Source organism: Manduca sexta, chromosome 7 (genome assembly GCF_014839805.1).
Source record: "Manduca sexta isolate Smith_Timp_Sample1 chromosome 7, JHU_Msex_v1.0, whole genome shotgun sequence".
Lineage (NCBI taxonomy): Eukaryota > Metazoa > Arthropoda > Insecta > Lepidoptera > Sphingidae > Manduca > Manduca sexta.
In genome coordinates this window covers 10,809,961-10,831,242 of record NC_051121.1, presented here as the reverse complement: position 1 = coordinate 10,831,242, position 21,282 = coordinate 10,809,961, and the positions used below count along the sequence as shown (strand labels likewise).

At 35.8% G+C, this 21,282-nt stretch overlaps 2 protein-coding genes across 4 annotated transcripts; one reads left to right on the top strand and one right to left on the bottom strand.

Annotated features, from left to right (window-relative positions):
- The first annotated feature begins 692 nt into the window (after nucleotides 1-692).
- Nucleotides 693-13,619, top strand: LOC115442433. Of its 3 annotated transcripts, none has more exons than XM_037447629.1 (2): nucleotides 693-877; nucleotides 8,338-13,619. In XM_037447629.1, exon 2 carries the CDS (start codon nucleotides 8,408-8,410, stop codon nucleotides 13,340-13,342), a length of 4,935 nt encoding a protein of 1,644 aa, XP_037303526.1. In that variant the 5' UTR covers nucleotides 693-877; nucleotides 8,338-8,407; the 3' UTR covers nucleotides 13,343-13,619. The 3 variants fall into 3 exon arrangements, with proteins under 3 accessions (XP_037303526.1, XP_030023320.2, XP_030023322.2); XM_030167460.2 differs by having other exon boundaries at nucleotides 706-869; XM_030167462.2 differs by having other exon boundaries at nucleotides 706-873.
- Nucleotides 2,025-4,242, bottom strand: LOC119188600. The gene is made up of 2 exons (XM_037436324.1): nucleotides 4,195-4,242; nucleotides 2,025-3,912 (listed from the first exon to the last, which is right to left on the bottom strand). Exon 2 carries the CDS (start codon nucleotides 3,909-3,911, stop codon nucleotides 2,025-2,027), a length of 1,887 nt encoding a protein of 628 aa, XP_037292221.1. The 5' UTR covers nucleotide 3,912; nucleotides 4,195-4,242.
- Nucleotides 13,620-21,282: the final 7,663 nt, after the last annotated feature.

The window sequence follows — 21,282 nt, the reverse complement described above, 5'->3', positions numbered from 1 at the left end:
AGTATTTACACCTGCTCACAATCTACGTCATGTTTTTCTTTCCTGGAATGTCTCTACTTGTGCCTCTAAAGTGTTAAAAGATGTTACTCTGTATTATAGATTCACACCTTTTAATATGTTTAAACGAAAATAACGTTATGCTAAATAAATATTATCTCCATACATAACCAATTACTCATTACCAATGTCTAGGTAAAGCAGTAGTAAGTATTCTTAGTTCTGTCATCAAGCAAAGTTTTCAAGAATTGATGAAAAGCTTAAGTAAGTAGTTACAAAATTCTTAAGCAATTTTTAAGGAAGGTTTAAGGCTACTTTTTATCCTAGAATTCCCGCGGGGTCGGGATTTACGCGGGAAAATTTTTGTTACACACGTGATCACCACGCGGGCGAAGCCGCTGACACAGCTAGTTAGTAAAATAATTTTAATATTATCGCAGTAAAATAATTATAATTTAATTGCATAATTTATTTGCTCAACAGTAAACCTAACCTTTATTGTTCAAAATCCAAGGTCACTTTATTATTTTTATGTATAGGCTAATAACTAATTGAATCAATTCTATAAACTGATTGCTGTATACTAGCGCCATCTATGTTACTCTCCACAACACTCGAGAACCTAAATCAATAGCTATTATAGATGGCGCTACTGTCAACTCAGATAAAAACAAACAATAATGTGGATTCATTCAAGTCTGTGCCTGTGCCTAAGCTATTTTTATCTCAGACGCCGGATTGCGCGCGCGCGTCTCCTCAATATTATATTGATAAACTTAAAGTACAATCAATTTGTTTCTTGAATGCATTCGTATCTTGTATGTTGTGATATTCATGTGTTGTGGCAGGATGAATCAAGTTTAACAAACACTGTAAGTAAGTAGGTATATATACGGAATGTATGTGTTTGATCATAAGAAAACCATAAGTTTATACTTGGAATACAATGTAAATATTCCTATACATAATTTCCTAAATTTCAAAGTGGCAAGTCGTGTGGGATTCTGAATAGTGATATTCTTAAAAAAACACAATACATTAAGTACTTCGATAAGTTATAATAGTAGCATTAACCTCGGTCTAGATGAATACATACCACTGCTTTGTTTATACCTGTCGCCAATCAGTATTAAGCTTGTAATTGTTTGCGTGTACTTTTCTGCACCAATTTTCGCTTTAAACTACTTATCTTCTCAGCTATCGCTATAGGGCCAGGGTTGCCATCCGTCCGGAATTCCCCGGATTTCTCCTAGTTTGAAGGGCACCCGGTAGCCATTCGGCAGGGGTTTAATAAGTGTCCACTTTTCTTGTCAGGGGAAATATAATATTGTTTATAAGTAGGCGATAAATTGAAATAAATCTTAGTTAAAAATTCATTCATCCCGCATATATAAATGAAAAAAAAATATATAACGATGTTTTTATTTTTGTTGTAAAAAATATTTTTTCAGAGGTATTCTGGGAAACCCCCTATTTCGCCGCAAAGTCCGGGATTTTTGCCGAGTTTATCCGGCATCGGTAATTTAAGTGATGACAGCCCTATATAGGGTGGTCCCTGTAGAGATAGTTGGGTAGGGGAGACCGGGTACAAACGTAACATTTTGTACTTCGACCTTGGTTTCTGATTAGATGTAATTATTTTAATGAATAGAATATACCCATATATACATTTCGTTTATATTCTTTACATTGGTATCTTAATTTACCTTATTATAGGGAATTTAATATGAATCACAGAGACTTCAAAAAAATTCATGAATTGTTACTTTCGACCACGTAGGTAGGTCGAAAGTAACACGTTGTGGGTCGAAAGTAACAGCACAAAGGGTTTTGAAATGAATATAATGTGACGTATAAATCAGCAAATTGTTTATTAGATAACTTTGTATTAATATCACAAATCAACATTTGCATTATAAATGCTTAAAAAATGTATATTTTAAAAAACAAAACAAATTATTCTTACTTTAAGTAATGAGATCAATTATTATATGATAATCATTTTTTTAATCAGTTTATTCAGTCTTTTACTCAGACTCACAATTATGACACACATAATTTAGGTCATCATTAACGCACTCAGCATGTGACCACATTTTACATTCGGTACATTGTACCCATTGCTCATTTGGTCGACTGTTGCTAAAACATTCTAAACAAACGAGACAGAAGCAATCTTCGTCGTCAGATTTATTTTCCTTGCCTTTAGCTACCTTCTTTGTCTTTTTTCCTTTTCCCTTCCCTTTCGTAGATATCAACTTCCTCTTATAATTTCCATTATCAGGTTGTAAAACCATTTTCTTGGCTTTATTTCTTTTTTGGTATTCTTCTTGAATTGCGTTTTTTTCGGGCGTGTCTGTCAATATTGCCGTCTTACGATTTTTACGTCCTTTATTTGATATAGTCCTTGGACCTGCTTGTGGTAAAGGTCTAAGATCTTTGGGTGTAAAATCAAACGGCTGAGAAAAATTTGCTTGCTGTAGCCCGCTAGGTCCAGGTACTGGCGAGTTGGATCTCTGATGGTATGATTTATTTGACAAATCATTGATCACTGTACGATGGACAGTCTGGTCACTCAAGGTTGGAAGATTATCAAGTGGAGTATCCGAATCAACTTGGATGGAGGACGTTGAATCAAGACAGGTGAACAAATTATTAGCTGGAATTTCACTGTTAACTTGTAAAGGCCGGTCAGTGACTGATGATGGTGCATAGTCAACAGCAGTAAATATGTTCCTATTAAATGGACTTATACCGGTATAGGTAAATCCGGCAATTGCATTTCGATCAGTGACGGAAAGAGGAAATGCTTCTCTAACAATACCAGGAATGTAATGAATAGTCATTGTTCGACCAGGATGATTCCGCATCCAGTTATCTGTAGCGATGTTTATCATTTTTTTGAATGGGCCAAATACTGCTCTATCTAAAGGTTGAAGTTTGTGTGTGCAATGAGGTGGAAACGACAGCAGTACTATTCCATTTTTTTTACAAAAATCTAGAGCTTGGATAGATATATGTGATGCATGGTTGTCGAGCAGTAACAAGCATTTTTGATCAACTGTTGGCTTAACTTGTTTTTTGAAGTGTTCTAGAAATAGTAAAAATTCTGCTTCCTGCATCCATCCACTAGCATTGCCAGCTCCGGCACAACCAACAGGACCTTCGCGTATTATATGGTCTTGGTATCGCTTCAACGGGAATACAAAAAAAGGCGATATGTGTCCTCCTTGAGCATTAATTGCAACAGCAACAGTTACTAATCTCCCACGTTCTGCTGAGGTTATTGCGCCTACTTGTTTAATTCCTTTTGGAGCTAAAATCTTACTAGGTTTTTGGACAGTGGTCACCCCTGTCTCATCCATATTCCAAATATCTTTTGGTTCAAACTTATACCTATCCATTACGTTAGCAAGGTTATCAAAAAACTTACTCACATTATGTTCATTGAAACTCGAGGCCCGTGACAGGCTTGTTGCTTGAGGACACCTCAAAGAGAGGATCGGGTGTCGTTTTAAGAAACCCGTCAACCATTCCTTACCCGCCATTTGAGTATCGTGCCACTTTTCAGGAAATGTTTTTCCATTTTTTATCGCCAACTCATATGCCAATTTACGTACTTCAGATGGAGTTAACCCAAAATAAACTCCAGAGCATTCGATTAAATAGTCCTGAAGACATTTTTCCTCATTGTCAGTAAAAACACGGTTGACACAACGGTAGCCTACAACTGCGCTTGTATTTCCTGCTTTAATTTTTTTGATGTATCTATATAATGTTACATGACAAACATTATATTTTTTTGCCAGGAATCTAATTTTTGTACCATCTTTGAAATGCTCTTCAGCCGCTTTTCGGTACACTTCCATGTCAGTAGTTCCTCGTGTGGTAGTTCTAATGCGTTGTCGCGGCATTCTGTACAAATAAATCAATACACACTTAAAATATTAAGTAAATAAATCAATACGGGGACAAAAGTAACATGTTACTTTTGTACCCATAGGACTATGTTACTTTTGTACCCGACCTCATTTTTGTTAAAATATTAAAGATAGCTTTAAAACGGAACGTGCTGAATAAAAACGAATTAAAACACGGTGTAATTCATTTAATTAAGAATTGATATGCGAATATTCAAATTGGTATCATTATTTTAAGAATATGAAAACATTAAATAAGAAAACGTCAAAAACTTACTTTAGATTTGTGAAATCACATAGCGTCCTCTCACACAACCTAACAGCGCGTGGCACGCGCGGCGACTGAATGCAACTCAGGGGGGTGTCACCGGCTATCGCCTTACGGCAGCGAAGCGGTGTTTGCTATTGATACCTAAACCTACAGAGCATTGTTACTTTCGACCCGCCGTTACTTTTGTACCCGGTCTCCCCTACAAACAAATTTTGAAAACGAGTTTTTGTTTATCTTTATATCAATGAAAATAAACAATGTTACGGCTTTTATCGCGGTTTTTATAGTATAATTTCCTCTCGACATTTCGAAGACTTTGCAGCCGTCATGGTCACGGGGGGGAGGGTCATATCAAAGTTTAACATTCGCGTAAACATAAGAAATCATTATTGATATCTAAGTAGGTATAAACAACTGTTTGAGTGATATAACTAGTACGAACACGCACGTATCTATATGCATTTTTTCACTTATTCCTTTATTAACATAACTAGTAAGTATTCTATATTATACATCGTTACGGTTCGTTATTGCAATATTTAGCAAAATGTCCTTGAGAGCAATACTTTGCACGGACATGTCCGTACAAGCATTTATTATATTAATCTATCATTGTTGTGTATTGCAATATTTTGCAAATTGTCCGTGTGACTCATTGGTTTTAAAAACCCATTCTTATATACTTATTAATGGTGTGACTAAACTTACACGAACGAGGGGCCTTGTTATGTATAACAGTGTAAACGCATAACGCGATCGTGACGTGTTATCTTCGTGAAATTTGCGTGGAATCAAAGAGTTCAAAGATCCTATAGAGCGGACATTGGGAATATTGTCATACATAAATTTTGCGCTCAAGCGATGGTTACTCTATCTACCGTGAAATAGCAAAACACCAATGAAAAATACTCTGTATTTTGTACATATTATGATTAGCAACATTTAATTGCGCATATTAGTAGTAATATCTAAGGAAGTTGTGACATATTGTCAAAATAACGTGGTATGGACAATAAGGCCCCTGCTCGGACCTCTTACATGTTTGTTCTTGATTCAATTTTCACATTACAATCCGTTAATTCGTTTGACGACGGCGAACTATTTGATGCTTTTTAATTTTTGTTTTAATTCTTAAATAGCATTTTGTTACCAGAAAGGCATTTTTTATTAATGTTTAAGGTTTTATTTGAATTACGTCATATACTTGGATATTTGCCTACCACAATATAAATAAGCACATTGTATAAATATACTAACTACACATATCAAGTCTGCAAGTGTGAATAAAGAAGCCGCTGTATTTTCAAATACCGGTTTTGGGAAATTAAAGTTGTTAGGTACTGCGATATTCGTGCTGTACCTAAACTAAGCTCTCTAGTTACAAGAATCAAACACGTGTGTAACAGAGACAACAATAAGTAATAAGTACTTACTATATTAATATAGCTGACTACATTTCTGATACTTTTTAAACTAATCGGACATGATTGGTCACGTTTAAACTGTATGACGTAATCGAAATTTGAAATTTCGCTAAACCGGCCATGCGCCTTAACGCGTTGTCACTGACGAGCGCCGGATACGTCACCTTATAATTCATTGCTTGATACTTATTAATGTAGACGACTAGCCATAAACAGTAGAGACATATCATTTTGTTATTACAAAGCACTAGCTACAATGTTCCTTCAAACCGGAATACTGTAGTGTTTGCACACTAGTTAACAAGAGGAAGACATTGGTAGTAATAAACAAAGAAACCGACAATAGAGTTAACTGAATCGTTTACTAATATCGTTTCTAACACAACGAGGATTCCCCGCGTTTTTTCATAAATTATAATTAGGTATTCGAGCTCATAGTACTGTATGTGCACATGCGCTGGAAAATGAAATACATTCTAACGCCTCTATTCTCAAGAGAGGTAGGAGAGCGCAAACTTGTGCATTAATAGTTCGTCAACACCGATGTATAACAGCCGCCAAAAAAAGTAACAACAGCATTGTGCAGCATAGTTTTTGTACGTTAATGTAGGTATCTACCTGTATACTTACGTACAAAAATCCTCTAACAAGCGGTAGTGTAAGCTCGTGTGTTCAAGTTATTTACCGGCTATTATGTAAGTATATATCCATCTAATGGCGTGATAGACAGCGAGCTTATAAAAGGAACGCAATGTCGATAGAAAATACGACACATTAATTATAAAACAAAATGTTGTGATAGTCACTGATTTTTTAAAAAAGGTTTAGATGCGTAAAGCAGCGATAGCCTAGTTGGGTGTGGAACGGACTGCCAAGACGAATGTCCGCAGGTTCAAATCTCAATGGCACACACCTCTGACTTTTCTAAAAAATCATGTGTCTTTTAATTATTAATTAATTATTAATAATTATTTTTACGTTTTTCTTTCAACTGCGAGAACTAATCACTAACTAGACGTGAATTTAAATTCTTTACTTGCCAATACTTGTTTAGTTACCCAGATTAAAGGTGAAACAAAATGTATGAAAATGGACCTTGAGGTATCGCCTTAAAGACACAGACTCGCGCATTTAATACCCGAAGGTATAAAACCAAAATAATGTAATATTAATATACTGATAGTGCGCAATTACTTAGCTAATGACTTACCAAACATTCTATGATTTAGAATACTCCGTGGAGCTCTAAGATATGAATAAGTAGACATATTCTCGGGGCGCTGCATGAAAAAAATACATTCATATTCGCGAAGATGCATATTCGTATACGCGAATAAAAAATCCAATATTCGTTACATCACTATTTTAATGTTAGGTACTTATGTACGTCTGTCAGTGGTCGTTATCATTCGAGCCGGCATAATGATGACTAACGTGTTGAAACACGTATACTATAGGTATAATATTGTGGGAAGGAATAATATAATAATATAAACAAGTCTGACGACTTATCGAGTAGGTACCTATATTTTTTTAAATTTTGTTCATTGTAAAATTTTGGTAAATATTGTGACGTTGACTTTCGGACGATCTACATCTCAGTCCGCCCCGTGACCATGAAGGCTGCAGTATTTGAAACGTCGGAAGAAACTTACAATAAGAACCGCGATAAAATCCGGAAAATAGTTTTTATTGATGTCTAACATTCGTGGAAACAAAAAAATGAAGTACCTTTCTATTGTAGTCTAAAAGCGGCGATAGCCTAGTTGGTTGTGGAGCGGACTGCCAAGACGAACGTCCGCAAGTTCAAAACCCAATGGCACCCACCTCTGATTTAAAATATATAAGTATATATTTGTGTATTCGTTGTAAATTATCATTTGCTTTAACGGTAAAGGAAAACATCGTGACGAAACCTACGTACCTGAGAAGTTCTCTATAGGAATTTTAAGGGTGTGTGAAGTCTACCAATCCGCACTAGGCTAGAGTGGTGGACTAAGGCCTAATCCCTCTCAGTAGTAGAAGAGGCTCGTGGCTAGCCGTGGGACAGGATATAATACGGGGCTGATATATATTGTAGTCTAGCCTGAATCACTTCTAAGTAAATTTACTAGTCGTCGCCGACTTTTCCAATATCTATTGTAGTTAACTGCCTGTTACATGACTGAATAAGTGCTACATGTAAAATATAAGACGATCAAATACAAAAGTCGTGCTCGTAATTAAACTCTATAGATTGTTATCAAAAGAGTGGCATTAATAAGAGCGAATAGGGATAATAATGGTGAAATTGAAATAATTTTGTTAACAAACGCGCTGTACTATAAGTTGATAAAAAATATCTATAAAATGTTGGCAATAATAAACCTTTAAATAAAAATTGGGGTGATAAATCTACGTAATTATCACAGGCCCAGTTCATGCTTCATAAAAAAGACGTGAATCATTTCAAAATAGCAACCGTCTGTTTACTTATTGAGACGAGGCGTCGGACGAGGAAAACACATTTCATGCATTCCAGATGGCTTGCAACAACCACAGTCAGCCACTTTTATAATAAATCAATTTGTAAACTGTTTCTCATTACATTATGTAATACGGAGTTAGCTTATACCAAGTATATCCTAGTTTAATTCGTTATAACCCTTTAAGCATAAAAGATTCCAATAAATATTTTAAATCGTCTATTAATTAATCATCTTAAGTGCAACTATTGTTCTTGCAGGTCTATGATGCAGTAACGACTTGTCGACTATCGGAAAACATTCAAAAAAATATATTTCGTAAAGATTACAATGGCGTTGAATCGAGAAAAGGCTGCTCAGCAGGCTAAAAACAACCGCCTCATCATTGCCGTATGGGAGAATAAAGAAGTGAAACAGAAGATAGAAAATGTAAAAAAGATTTTACTCAGTGGCGCGGATGTAAATGCTGCGAGCGCAAACCTTAAACACAACGCTTTACAAATCGCCGTCAAAAAAGCTGAAATAGATGTAATTAAATTGCTCTTAGAACATGGTGCTGACGTCACTCGTACCAAAGGTTTAGACAAAAATGCCTTAGACATCGCTCAAACACTGCAGGGTGATATAGGGCAAGAAATTACGACCTTACTAGAGGAACATGCAAAAAAAATACAACTGGCAACACCTGGAGAACCAGAATCTGATTCGGAAGATAACAAACCTGTTCAACCTGTGGACGCACTTGGATCAAAATATTTTTTAATGCAAGACAAAAATACCGGCGTTAGAGGACATTTATACGAAACCAAGTTATTATGCTTAAGTCTACTTAGAGCTGCCAATGACGAGGATATAGAATCTTATTATCTAGCATCAAACATGGCTGGAATCGGTGTTTTTGACGATATCTGTTTCAAGTACAACGTCAAGGGCCGTGAAAAGTCAATAAGATTATTTTTGCAGGCTAAACACCGCGATTTGCCTAAAAAAGGTAGACTAACTTTAGAAGACGTATTGAAACCAGACAGTGAATTGGGCTTAGCAAACTGCTTCGATAGTTATCTACAAATAAAAAAGAAGTTCGTTCCAGCCAGTGGTCATCCTATATTTGGAGAAAGCTATCACAACGTTGAATTAAATTTTATAGTCTACACATCAGGCGAAGAAAGCTTTAATCGCAAACTGATCGGTAGGAACGAAAGGAGCCCGAAAATTCACAAGTTAATTTATACCGGTGGAAAGAAGTCTATATTTCAATTTGATTATAACGATGATTACATTTATTGCATTACTAGAGATGTTCAAAGAATGCGGATTAAACTATTGGCAGTCAACTTTATTGAATTTATTTTGGGAGAAAAAGATAAGTACAAACACATGCTTGAAGACGAGCTCATAAGAAAATATCATTGCGTTTTAGAACAAACAGCTGTACGATTGTGCAAAGTTGAAAAAAACCATATTGAAGCAAAGTTTCGTCCAGAATTATTTCGTAATACCGACCCGTTTACTGTACTTCTTAAGGAGGAACTATGTAAAGTAATCATAGAAAAAAACTGCGTTAAACCAACTAAAACAAAAGAAGGAATTGTAAACGAATTCAAACGATTGCCAAGAGAACCATCAAGTTCTGCGCTTAGCCCATTTATTGGTACAGTTATCAACTACGATGTCAAAAATAATAAACTTAAAGTACTAGAAAATGTGGCAAAACGGGGATTGAAATCAAATGATATTAAACAATTAAACGAACATTTGAAACAAATACACGCAAATCCCACGGTTATCGCCGAAGCCATCACGAAGGCGGGTGAAAACAAACTTCTAACAACTGAGTTCAAACTTCCACCGTCATTTGGAAATATTGATATTACAATGAAAGATTCTAGAATCACTTATTTAGTTTCAGTGTTTAAAGATTTGTTTCAAATAAACAGAGACAAGGGAGAGATAGAAATAAACGAAACTGACATAGGCAAAAACTTATCAAGTTCAACAACACTGACTGAAGGGTTTATAGCTCATAATGGTGGGATTGCAAGCGCTGTTGGGAATTTGTTACTTTATGATAAAAACAAAAATGTGCTGAAGTTCAACACGGCAAGACCACTATTTGAGAAAGCTTATAAATTATTGGTAGAATTGGAAAAAGTTATACCTGAAGGTAAAAAATTAGATGATTATGTTATAAAAGTAAATACATACAATTTTCCCAGAGCTAGGTTTTCAAATGATGAATATGACACTACACAGGCTAAGTGCTTCCTTAATAGATTGTGGTTTTATTGCAACCAGGGCAAAGAAGATGAAGTCGAAAAATCTGTAAAGACTGAAATAGATAAATTCTATAACGAACACAGATTTCAAACGTCCTTCAGGTTCCGTACACACATCGATAGTATTTTTTCAAAATTTCACAGTGAACTGCAGAAGTGGTGGATGGTGTCGGCTGAGAATTCAATGGCGTCTTACCTTACAAGTGACAGTAATATTTTTCGCATCGCGCAAGAGGGCGTTGACAGTCCACTCTTAACGCTACATCATGAGATGTACTTAGGTGCTGTAAAAAAATTAGGAATTGAGTTTACATCCGAGGCTGTTAAAAAGCTGCGGCTAGATGATTGTGCAGAGAAAATTATCAACATTAAAACTGACAATGACATACTGACTGCGATCAAAATACACCAACATTACAAGAACCAGAACAACTACACTTTTATGGATTTGTATTATATGTTGGGTTTGCCTGCGGAAGATCGCAACGTCATATTAGGCGAACTCAAATTAACAAGCATGGAAATTTTAATACTCATGTGTGGGCGTCCTCGAATAGAAACATCTGACATCGGAGATTTTAGTCTTATTTTAAATATGTTTAAAGGAAATAAAATAATAATTGTGACTACGAATGTAAAAGATTCTGACGTAAAAATTCGAATTCCAGATAATCATTCCACAATCAATGATGATATGACTAACTTGATACATTTTGAAGAAAACTCGATGAAAAAAATTGCTGAAGAGATTACAGTAACATTTCAGGATGAAGAAATTTGTCTTGAATCTTTGTTAGACGAAAACATTTTGAAAAAAATTAATGCGAAAATATTATCAAAGGTAATGGACGACGAGCGAATAGAAATAGGAAAACCATTGATGAACAAACAATACGAAAAAATCAAAGATATATACATGCCTAGACGTCTGATAAAGAATGCCAGGGATGATTATCCTGTAAATAATTTAGATGACGTTGAAGACAAAGTGGTCCTCATAATTAGCAAGCACGGTACAGGCAAGTCTACATTACTGACGCACCTCGCTCTTGAAAACAAAAAAGTCAATCCCACAAAGTGGATAATCCGCATCAACCTGGCAGAATTTCAGGATGATTTCTACGCGTGGCAAACAAGTAGAATCAACATTAATAAAATCAATGCTGTGAAACTCTTGTGTGTGAAATCATTGAAACATGTTAATAATAAAACATATTTCCAACTTGTTGAGCGAGGTGGGGAAATTACTTTGGATACTTATTCCGCCAACATATTGGACGGAGCCATTTTGTTGGAACTAGAATTATTTCTACATTATTACAATAACCGTAAAATGATTTTTCTCTTTTACGGATTTGATTACGTTTGTCCACCTTTCGGAGTTGAAGCTATAAAACTGTTAAAAAATATAAAATCAGATGATATCCCCATGTGGATAGCATGTCATTCTGTCGGCCTTCCAATGACATTATTAGAAGCTGAATTCGGCACTTCATACCAATTGCAACCAATAGATGAAACGGGTCAAATGGGTTTCTTCTATAAATTCTGGAAAACGAACCTTCAGCTAGAAAAAATAAACACTGAACTTTTCAGTAACATCTCAGGACTATTCGAGCTTATGTCTGGAAAACACAATCTGTCAGACGTTGGTGAACAAAAGCGTATGTTTATGCCATGGGTTAGTATGCCTCTACACATATTGTACTTGCTCGCAATTGATTTCTTTCAAACTGAATTCAGTACTTTATCATTTGCTGATATAAAAAAGAAACTCAAGCAACATCTGGATATAGATTTGAACAAAGGCTCCAAGATAGGCTCGTACATGGACCAGACTCCGGAGGAGGAGCAGGCGGCTGAGCTAGCGGGCACTCCGCTTCACATGTATGTAGTGGCAAACTATTTCGAGTGCAAAATCAAAGGGCGACTACAAATTGAACCGAATGTCCCTGAGTTAAAAAAAAAATGCGACTTTTGGCAGGATGCGTTACATTTATATGAAAAATTTTTGAAGCATAACATGGATAAGGTGTTGCTACAAACCCATGATATTGAAATAGACGAAGATGAAGAAGTGGAGAAACGCAGAGAATTCTTCGAGAGGCACAAGAAGTTAGCCCTCTTAGCCATTTGCAAAGAGGAGGACCTATGCAAACTGCTGCCCGCAGACGAGATCGACGAATTAAAAGGTACGATGGCTCGGATACAGAGCGGCGAGGAGAAGTCCGCACTCGTCGACTGTGTCCTGGATAATGTGCCCAGGTTCTTTCACCTAATGTACGCAGAATATTGTGGCGTCGAGTTTTTGACTGATATTATTAAATGCGCTAAACTAGACTCCACAGATGGCGCAAGATTTTCACTAATTTGGGACTTTATTGTCAATATTTTTCTATACACATGTCCAGTGTCAGTGCGGTCCGCCTTCGATTATAAACTAAGCAACGATCCACAATTAGCCGAGATCACCACCAGTGATAAATTCAAGAACGTGATGTTTGAACTACTACTGAAACAAAACGGCGATGCACGCGCAGGGTCTTCCAAGGGGCAAAATCCCCTCCATATGGCTGTCGATTCTGGCATGAACAACTTTGTAAAAGTGCTCTTGATGAGTATAGAGACGAACCTTACTCAGAACAACGTGCAACAATTCCTGAAAGTAATGAAAACCCTCGACATATTTTGTTTGTTACTAAATTTAGCAGGTGAGAAGGCGCCGAACAATATTAGTAAATTTTTTACAGACATGAATCTTGATAGAGTCGTTGATGTGATAAAATCGGAACACACAGTTGAACTGCCGTTGAGCCTGATGTCGTTCTTTGTAAAACCCAGCGTCGTGGACAGCACACGGGCAGCGCTCACCAGGACCCGACAGCACCTTGTAGATAAGGCCGCTGAGAGATTTGGACTAACTCATGATAATATTGAACTCTTTCGGAGGTTGGCAGAAACCTTCAAGCGCTTTGACGATGACCAATAAAATTAATGTCAAACATATCATAAAACAAGATGGACGTCATTAAATCTTCTACAAAGTGTTCCCTTACTGAATGTACACGTAATGCCATGGATAGAAAGAGATAAGGAAGTTCGCAAAAGTCTCAACCAATTTTTCAGACAGTCCATAACCACGACCACTCTGCCAGGTGTGTGATTGAGAAGAATATAATAAAAGGTTGAAACAAATTGTTTCTGGAATATTCTTAAGCTTGAGTTATGTGCCGCCCCCATATTTGTACTTACCTTTTTAGAGAAAATGAAAGTAATGCGATGCAGGTTATTGCAAAATTATAAGGACTACCATATTAAATAATAATTGTAGGAACTCATTAGTGATAAATCAATGGAATTAAAATGCACTGACTTACTTATATATTTTAATTTAAAGAATTTTGTTTTTGTAATTTTTGCATTTAAATGTTATTTTTAAGCTTTATATTTGTTTTACACTATTGTATAAATATGTTTTTATAGAGTTTTTCAATAATTAAAATAGTAATTTGTAATTATTTGTTTTTATTTTCAAACATATAAGGTGAGTCGGGGGAAGTGCGCCATAAAATTTTCATAGCTGGATTCAATGCAAAATAATTTCTTTTTGTGCTGACTTAAGAATATAATTTTATTAATTTAAGAATATTTGGTATTTTGTGATAACAACCTATAGCCATTCAAGGAAATTGGACCATAAATTAATAATATTTTGCTCAAAGTAAAAAAAATGGTAGTAGGCGCACTTGCCTCCGGAAATGGGGTAAGTGCGCCTGTGTAAAAAACGCCAATATGAAACATTATAAAGAAAACACTCATTTTAGTCCATAGAGAAATAAGTTTTACTCGCAATGCTCTTGGATAATTTTTAATCACTCAATATTATAACAAACTATGGCTGTCAAATGAAATTCGGGGTAAGTGCGCCATATATATGTAAATCAGGGCTTCAAAACATTTTAGATTTTTTTTTTGCTATATAAGATTTTTGCTATATTAGAGTTTTGTGTGCGGATATGTTGGAATAAAAAAATGGTAGCCCTAATATAAAAATCCATTTTATTTCTAAAAACTAAAATAACATACAAAAATGTAGAAATTAACAATTTCGAATGCGTTATAACTCAATTACTTAGAATTTAGCCTTATGACATTTGATATGTTTTAGCTGCATTATATCCAGATAACGTGCCTGATCGAACAGTTGGAACCTATTCACGTAAAGTTGCTCTAGACCAAGGTATTTCAGTTTTTCTTTTGTAAAAACGAATTAACTAATACGCCCTTTTATTTAAGTCGGCTCGAAACAAAATACCTTGAGTACAATAAATTCTGCTGTTAAGTATAACATTTTTATAATAATAATTCATATTAGTAAAACTTATTCTCAAAAAAGGTTGGTTATATATGGATCAGGGGCAAGTGCGCCATACGACTATTAACTGTGGCGCACTTGCCCTACTCGACAATTTTTAAGTACATTTTTTCGCATTGCTAAAAATCCTTTATTTTAGTATATATAAATAAACTTCAGACAGGAAGTTAAAATAAAAGGTTTAAACTATGTATTCACCTTACTGGTTTACAGAAATATGTTAAATATCTTGAAATATTTGATGTTATCTTTCACGGGGTCATCTCTGTTTACAGGTCTAAATGACACTTAAAATAAAATGGCGAATAAATCGTATTAAAATGAACATAGCCATTTATGTTTTTAGTGGAACTGTATTTCAGTTAGTAGCATCGATATAAGATTGCGGTAATTGTATAACATCAATAGTTTTCGATTTATTTAGGGTAGGTGCACTTACCCCGTCGGCGCACTTGCCCCGACTGACCTTAATGAAATTTCATTTTTCTTTTCTGGTATCCGAATGTCTCGCAAATATTATTGGTTCGAGAACACAAAGAGATCAAAACACAAGAACAGGGGCCTTATTCTCTATCCCGCACGTTATTTTAACAGTACGTAACAAGCATGTAACACAACGCATCATGTTTAGGACTATAGAAATTTGGCTTACAGAATACCATTCCACGCACATTTCTCGAAGATAACATGACACGGCCGCGTTACGCGGACATACAGAATAAGGGCCCAGTTCGTTAACATTATAACATTAAAATTTTCTGTGAGGTGACAGAAATTTAAATATTGATTGCTTACCTACTCAAGATAAGAAAAAAATTAAAGCGTTTATTGTAAAAGATTCGCAATTCGCTTAAATCGAAACTGTTTTATGACTTACTTATAAGTTAACTTTATCTTTATAGATCTCGTCCTATCTCAGATTATGGAGGCCAATGACCTTATCCAATAATTAATCGTTAGTAACCATTAAAAACTTCGTAAATATTACAAAATGTAAATTTTTAGTTAAACTTTCTAGACCTAAGTATATTGAATGTCTTATTTTTGACATTAAATATTATATTACCTAGTTATACTTACATATTACGTAATTTTGGGATACCCCGGGGCCGTCCCGTATGCTTCGAAGAAGGCCACGGCGCCAGGGCATCGCCAAGGAGGGTAGGGAGGGGCAGCTGCCCCCCCTTAGATTCTAAAAAAGTCGCCAAATGTAAAGCAACCAATGTCCTAAGTCTTTGACTTGACTTGCTTGATCGATCATTCCCGTACGTCGAAACTAAAAGAATTCAATGCTGCTCTCGACTTTACCTACAATTCATACTTTTCTCATTCTCCGTATCAGCTTGCTCCCCCCTCTCCCTCTCCTTCCCTACGCCATCGGCTGGCGACGCTCTTGCCACCCGAACGGCTCGGGCAGTGATATTTGGGTTTTCCTGCTCAGTATCAGCCCGGAGTCTGGAATTTGTGCGCGATATGGCGATAGGCTCGCCCCTTATCACATCATGGGACGGAACACACTTGGCGAAAAGTGGGTGCGTTGGTTGCGCCTCTGCATACCCCTTGGGGGATAGCACCACGGGTTTTGGTTGATATACCGGTGTGACGTACACATAATATACAAGGATTAGAGGCGAGTATCGATATTGGGCCGTAATACCAGTGAAACCAACATAATCGGACCTCTCACCCTCTAGTGATGGCAGCTATAACGCGTATTTTACTCGCGAAAAGAAAAGGATGGGACCGAATTCAAATATTACTTAACAATTCATATCAACTAACTAACTTTACTAACAAAAAAATTGCAATGTTCCCTCACACAGGTAATAACTTAATTGACCCTAAACAAGATTGGTTATTTAAAAGCGTTGTAAATCAAATTTCAAAAAAAATGCATGGAGAAAGAGTTTTTCAAATTCTCATCTTCAAATTACTCACACATCTAACGGTCACACAGTGTCTTTTGGTCCAGCAATTGGCAAAGCAACAGGATCTATTGACGTCAGAAACGCTTTTACGAAAATTAATCATTTTTGAGCTGATTTTTTTTCAACATGTGAATGTAGATCCTCTATTCTCACGAATGGTGAATCTCTTTAAAAAGCCCTTGTTTGGCTTGTCACTACAATAACTACCTTTATTGCCCTGTCTCAAAAATCCACCCTGAATCAATCTGAAAGAATTCACTCTAAAAATAACCGGGACTTCCCCGCAAGCGATACCAATAATTTAATTTTTAGTTATTGTTTAATACTTTTATGTGGATTTTCTCCGCACTTTTACGGTGATGTGCGTATATTAGCATATATAATTAATCAGATTTTGTATAGAAAAGACTTATTCAAAAAAAATATATTTAATAACAATATTATAAAAGAATGGACAATTGATGACAAAAAATAAAGCCCGGAGTTTCTTTCTGCCTTTCTTCTTCGGGTAATCATCGCTTAGGTAGTTAGTGAAAGGCTGGTAGGTTAGCTAGGTTAGGGCTTTTATTGTCCTCACCTCACGGTGAGGATCGCGACGCGTTTCTCCCTTATTGCTTATTTAAAAATACATATATACATCATTTTATTTCTTCTTCCCTGCCAGCCCGAGCTGGCTTCTTTGTTTACTAAGTATATTTTTCATTTATTTTATTTTCAATATAAATTGTCTTTGTTTATATAAGCTAATTTAATTAAGTAATAATTAAATATTCTCATGTACCTTGACTTATCATAAGTGCAACTATGTTAGCTTACGTGATGAATAAAGCATTTTATTATTATTTTATATTTTTATTTAAAAAAAAAAATACCAAAGTTACATTATTATCACATTAAGTATTCTACGTAAGATAGCTCTATCGGTTCTATAAATAAAAGATAAAAACCTGAGTATTGTTATTATTTGCAGACTTTTGAGAAGTTAGATAAGATATTTGCAATAGCATAACGTCACTTCGTCCGAATATAATAAGAATATTTATATTCCACATCGTAGCCAGTGTAACTACTGGACATAATTAGACTTAACATCTCATGTTTCAGGATGGCGAGCGCAGTGGAATACCAAACAATACTTTGTTATTCAAGGAGTTGGATGGTGTTTCTACTGTTTATGGGCGGTCCTATCGCTTACACGTAGGCGAACGGCAAGCTAGTCTCGGCACTCAAACCAATAAAAAAAATTACACACGGGCAATAGTAATATTGCTACCCGTGTATAATAAACGATCTTACTAATAGAAACACTAATAAAGGGACCCTAATACTGCGAATATTTACACCTCTCAATACTGCCCTGCTAATCTCAAAAGCGGTATATCAAAAAAATCAAAATCTTAATTTTTATGTCGTCAGATAGCTTAAAGTAATACCCATCCGTACCTAAATAACTGTATCTTGTTTAGAATTTGTTGAAAAAACTTAAAAGAGTTTCTTTATCTCAGTTTTACATGCAAAACTATAAAACTATATTTACAGTAAGCGGCGATAGCCTAGTTGGGTGTGGAATGTACTGCCAAGACGAATGTCCGCAGGTTCAAATCCCAAGGGCACGCACCTCTGACTTTTCTAAAAAATCATGTGTGTATTCTTTTTGAATTTATCGTTCGCTTAAACGGGGAAGGAAAACATCGTGAGGAAACCTGCACATCTGAGAAGTTCTCTATAAGAATTTCGAGGGTGTGTGAAGTCTACTAATCCGCACTAGGCCTGCGTGGTGGACTAAGGCCTAATCCCTCTCAGTAGTAGAGGAGGCCCGCGCTCAGCAGTGGGCAAGGATATAATACAGGGCTGATATTATTATTATTTATATTTACAAAACTTCGATTATGTCGAAATAAGGTTTCCCTGACATATCTCTTTTGCCTTAGCACGGCGGAATAGTCCTCTACGCTGGCTTAGTGTCGGTTGCACTGACGAAGCTTCCATATAACCAGATTGTGCCAGCTTTCCTTTCGTAATTTATGTAAATCTAGTAATCGTTAGAACGATCTGCAGACCACATACATATTAGTACCTATATTATCTAATGTCGGTTTCCCTTTCAGACTATTTCTGTTGGTTTTATAGGGCGAAATACTAAATCATTAGCCGTAAACTGTTCGATAACGTTTATTTACACACCACAATGACAAAAGTACGTCCGCACGGCGTAGTGCTTGTCATTGTTCTGAGGCGTAGGGCCGAACCAAAGAGAGAATGTTGCCAGTAAAACGAAAAATATATGGTTATGATAAATCTAACAATTTCATCTGTCGCCACTGGCTGGTTGTCAAATATCACATACTATCAAAATTCTTAAGGTGGTAGCTCAAGGTCCATTTTCATACATTTTGTTTCGGCTTTAATCTGGGTAACTAAACAAGTATTGGCAAGTAAAGAATTTAAATTCACGTCTAGTTAGTGATTAGTTCTTGCAGTTGAAGAAAAATGTAAAAATAATTAATAATCATGGATATTTCTGCCTTTAAAATTTCGTCATATTAAATTTTTCAACTGCGAGAACTAATCACTAACTAGACGTGAATTTAAATTCTTTACTTGCCAATACTTGTTTAGTTACCCAGATTAAAGCCGAAACAAAATGTATGAAAATGGACCTTGAGCTACCACCTTAAGTAGATTTTTCATGTATGAAACTGCGTCAAAATGTGTTCCTTTACACACGACAAAACACGAGAAAAATTCAGTGCTTATAAAGGTCAACGCATGTACAGTCATTGACAAAAGTAGTTGAACAATTTAAAAAATTCAAAACGCTTATTATTTTTTCTTAATCTTTAAAAAAGCCAACGGTATTGAAATTGCACTTTAGAAAAAAACGATTGTAGATAAGAACACAAAAGTTAAAACGCTTGGAAATTTTGAATTTGTTCTGCTTTTGTGGCCGACTGTACCTAAACACATGTTCAATTGAAAACTCATACAAAAGTTTTTCATGGCTCGTAACTGACGTACGTCCAAGTTTCCCCACATTTGTTTGAGGAGAGCGGGGAGGAATATTAAAAGAGTGTTTTAATATCCGTCTTTCTTTTTCTGATTTCCATATTGCGGTCGTCTGACGAATTACAGCTATAATAACTCCAACTGTACTTTTTAAAGTATATAATGATTAATATAATACTATATATTGCCTACGACTCCGATTGCGAAAAGTTTTTCAGGGATAAAAAGTAGCCTATCAGCAGAAGTAATATAGCTTTCTATTAGTGAAAAAACTAATTTATTTAGTATTATAATTCTTGAGATTTAAACAAACAAACACTTCAGATTTATAATATATTAGTATGGATGTATAAGCATGGGTTTGTCGCAATGACGAAAGTACTTCTTACTATTAATTACCTAAGTGTCTCAAACAAATAAATCGAATAGGACCTTTCCTAACATTGATTATAATCAGGACAAAGTATTCCGCCAAACTTGTTATTTTAGTTTCCAATACCCAATAATTTTGCCAGGGCCGGCCTTAGCAATTGTGGCGCCCTGAGCTACATATTTTTGGCGCCCCTTTTTCTGAGAATCTTTTTTTTCCTTGGCGCATCCCTAGCTTTTTTGACGCCTTCACTAGGAGTTGGCGCACCAGGCAACCCCGTCTACTCCTCTACAGAGACCCCTTACGCCGTGGGCAGCTAGAAGCGTACGTTACCAAGGTTCACAGGGCTCCCTTGGCGCCTGGAGCGACCGGCTCTGAATTTAGTTTTTTTTTTTTTTATTTAGCGCCGGGAGGCCGTAGCGTTTTGCCCGTCATGCCACCCTATTATCAGGTCTATCGCCATATTGTACAAATGTGGTGAATTCAGAACCATAAGGGTCTAGCCTTAGGATCGATTCTCAAAACAAACAAAAAAATGAGAGACGGATACAAGTCTGGTGATATATCTGTCGGTGTATTAGCAGCTCTGTCGATACTTCATAACAAGGCGTGAAGTGTAGACATACGTAATGAATAGAAACGGGGAAGAATTAGTACGTTCAGCTCAAACGAAAGTTCTGCAATACGAAACGTCACCTAATTAAAAGTTGGACTATTGTGGGCCATGTGCTACTCTGAAATCAGCCAGCCGAAACTCGAACAGTTTTTAACTTAAAATGAAGTATGTGGAACTAAATTTGTTTTGTATTAATAAAAAGATTTCTTGGTTTTTGACAATACCCTTAGTCAACATGTGAAGTCTAAATAACAAGATACCTACATAGGTATAGCGCAATAATATACAGATAAAATGATTTTACTGTAATAATAGTTGACCACTTCGGAAATTTTATTTGCAAACTTCTAAGATTCAAGTGGAGCATTAAAAAACATAACTATGTATATTGAAACCCCTAAAATATTGTTTAACGAAGCCCATGGAAATTTTTGAATTCTGAAAATAGTCCGTGACTGCCAAAACATTAAGAAACACGATCCTAGCGTATGCTTGGTCAATGGATATGTAACAGATCGGCATATATTGAACACAGGCTTTTTATGTTTTCCTTGGCTTTTTGTTATTCGTAATCATTATCATCGAACCCACGAACCTCATATTGTAAATACTCGTTGAGATTAACATAAGAAAC

Bases quoted from the DNA above. Each gene is read 5' to 3' on its own strand.
- LOC119188600 (XM_037436324.1), bottom strand. From the start codon at position 3,911: ATGCCGCGACAACGCATTAGAACTACCACACGAGGAACTACTGACATG.
- LOC115442433 (XM_037447629.1), top strand. From the start codon at position 8,408: ATGGCGTTGAATCGAGAAAAGGCTGCTCAGCAGGCTAAAAACAACCGC.